This window comes from Lolium rigidum, chromosome 1 (assembly GCF_022539505.1).
Source record: "Lolium rigidum isolate FL_2022 chromosome 1, APGP_CSIRO_Lrig_0.1, whole genome shotgun sequence".
Classification (NCBI taxonomy): Eukaryota; Viridiplantae; Streptophyta; class Magnoliopsida; order Poales; family Poaceae; genus Lolium; species Lolium rigidum.
The window spans coordinates 55,389,150-55,391,643 of record NC_061508.1 but is presented as its reverse complement, the minus strand read 5'-3'; the positions used below and the strand labels follow the sequence as shown (position 1 = coordinate 55,391,643).

The 2,494-nt window shown below is 55.7% G+C and overlaps 1 protein-coding gene across 1 annotated transcript; it reads left to right on the top strand.

Annotated features, from left to right (window-relative positions):
- The first annotated feature begins 792 nt into the window (after positions 1–792).
- Positions 793–2,208, top strand: LOC124708087. The gene is made up of 2 exons (XM_047239777.1): positions 793–802; positions 1,046–2,208. Exons 1-2 carry the CDS (start codon positions 793–795, stop codon positions 2,206–2,208), a joined length of 1,173 nt encoding a protein of 390 aa, XP_047095733.1.
- The last annotated feature ends 286 nt before the right edge of the window (positions 2,209–2,494 follow it).

Sequence of the window (2,494 nt, the reverse complement as noted above, 5' to 3'; positions counted from 1 at the left end):
TGCAACGCGTCATCAAGCGCTTCCCCTGTGCTTAGGGAGGTTCTTACCTGACTCGTCCTCCAAATTCGCATCTCCTGCGCGCTGCTTGTAAAGCCGTGGAGGTAGTACCAACATGCCAAGGGCTTGAGATCTCAAGGTCGATGGCAACTCTAGTGCAGAAACGCTGGATACCCAATCTACTGTAGATGAGGGGAACAGATCTAGCAGATCTATTGCTTAAAAAGAGATGAGTGGCTCCATCAGTTACTCATGCCTTTACTCGGTGGGGAAGATGAAAAGGAGAAGAGGAATTCATTGGTCGGACCACGCGAGGAAGACGAACACAGGCGTGGAGCCGGTTTTTTTTCGCAAGCGAACGTCGGTCCAACGGTTCATGGGCCGGTACCTTCGGTCGGCCCATCTGGTGGAGGGGCGTGGTTCTGGCGACGAAGGTCCGGTCGTTCCGCTCCTGCCGTAGGTCTGGCGAGGAAGCGAGGAAACTGCTCTCGTTCGGCTCCCGCGTCCTGTCGTGTTGGTCTGGGCAGTAAAAACGTTGGCTACGTGTGGAAACAATGAGGGGAAGGTGAATTTTTTTAAGGAGGTGACGTGGCTCGCTGTGAGACCAGCAAAATGGGGCCATCTATTAAGAAAGAGAAGATATGACTAATTTACACATAGCAAATAAGTTGTGAGACTACAAGTGTACATACCTATTTTTCCGACCATATGCCTATGTGTTAGGCGGTAATGTGTTATTTTTAGAGGGATACGTGATATTGTAATGGAGGTACCATTGTATATGTGAACTAGGCAATGAATTCACGTGTGTAGTTGTAAAATCAGTGCTAGTTAACAGTTTTTGCAGAAAATCAGGGGTTTGAACGATATCAATCTTTGAGATCTCGAAAAAAAAAAGGATTTGGTCAATATAAATCTCCTGCAGAAGAAACGGAATTGATTGATATGATACCATACGGCGCTCTGCTCGGAACTGTTAATAAGGCGATTCGTAATCGTAACACCATGTTGTGATGTGAGATGGATCTGCCTATGGCGGCGGCGGGAGCACCGCAACAGGGTGACACACCAAGATCCTGGTCAGACCTCCCGCTGGACCTTGCTGCCGCCGTGCTCCGGCGCCTCCCGCCACGGCCCGTCGACCGCATCCGCTTCGGCGCCGTGTGCCCGCAGTGGCTCGCCGCCGCGCGAGAGAACCCAGCAATGCCCCCGCACTTTCCCTGGCTCGCCTTACCCAACCGGACCTTCTACAGCCTGCCGGACACCTCCTTCCGGCCGTTGCAGGTGCACCTCGACGGCCACCGGCAGCTGCCGCACGCGCAGACCTCCTGCGGCGAGTGGCTCGTCTTCGAGCGCCACGACGGCGCCATCACGCTCATGAGCCCACTCTCCGCCGCCGCCGGCACCATAGTGCTCCCCGGGCTCCACACCCTCAACCCTGACCACAACGACGTCCACGGGCCAGCCATCCGGAAGCTAGTCGTGTGCTCGGGTAACCTCGTCGCCGCAGCGGTGGTAGACAAGCCGAGGGAGCCGTACGTCAAGCTGGCGCTGTGCCGGCCAGGGTCGGCCTCGTGGTCGTGGGCGCTCGTGGACGGCGCCAACGTTTTCGCCCGAGACTTTGTGCTGTACCAGGGGCGGCTTTACGCCTTCGGCCAAGACAGGAGCCTCGACATCGTCTCTATCACCGCCGACGAAGGCGGCTCGCCGTCCGTGTCGAGCGTCGACCGCGTCATCGACAGCGTCATGCGGACGTCTCCGGTCCAGCCATGCTACCTGCTGGAATCCGGCGGCGCGCTGCTGCTGATAACCGAAACCACGGATACGTTGGAGGGCATCAAGTTGTTGGCGCCTGCGGTGGCCAAGTTCGCGGTGTACGTGGCGAGCTTCGAGCTGTCGCGGTGGACGGTGGCGCGAGGCGACGTTCTGGAAGCGGTGTCCGGCGGCCGGGCGCTCTTCGTCGGGCCATGGTGTTCCCGGTCTGTTGCTGTCGGTGGCCCCGACCAGCCCGGGAGCGTGGGAGGAAACTCCATCGTCTTCTTCTCCTATGCACGCCTTTACTTCGCCGCATTCCACCGGAGAAGGATGCCGTTCTACTGCGCCGTCTTCAACCTCAAGACGCAACGGTGGCAGGAGTGTCTCCTGCAGACATCTGTGCAGCCGCTCAAAGGTTTCCAGGCGACGTGGCTCTTCCCTCCCAGCAAGCCATGAATTCGTCACTTTTACGGTTCTACCACACAATAATATTTTGGCATTTGCATCGTGTTGTAGTATGAGTACTTCTCTAGTCTAGTCTCCTATATATGCATTTGCATCGTCGTGTTGTATGAGTGACAACATCTATGCTTCAATTTCTCATCGTGTGTTCACTGTTCAGTAACTCTACTCAAGTGTGCCGCTTGTCAACTGCCAATACCCTGTTGAAATATATATACACTTCTCTCTAACTGTAACTGTGACAGTTCGATAGCTTGGTGGCTGTAGGACGCGGTCTCTA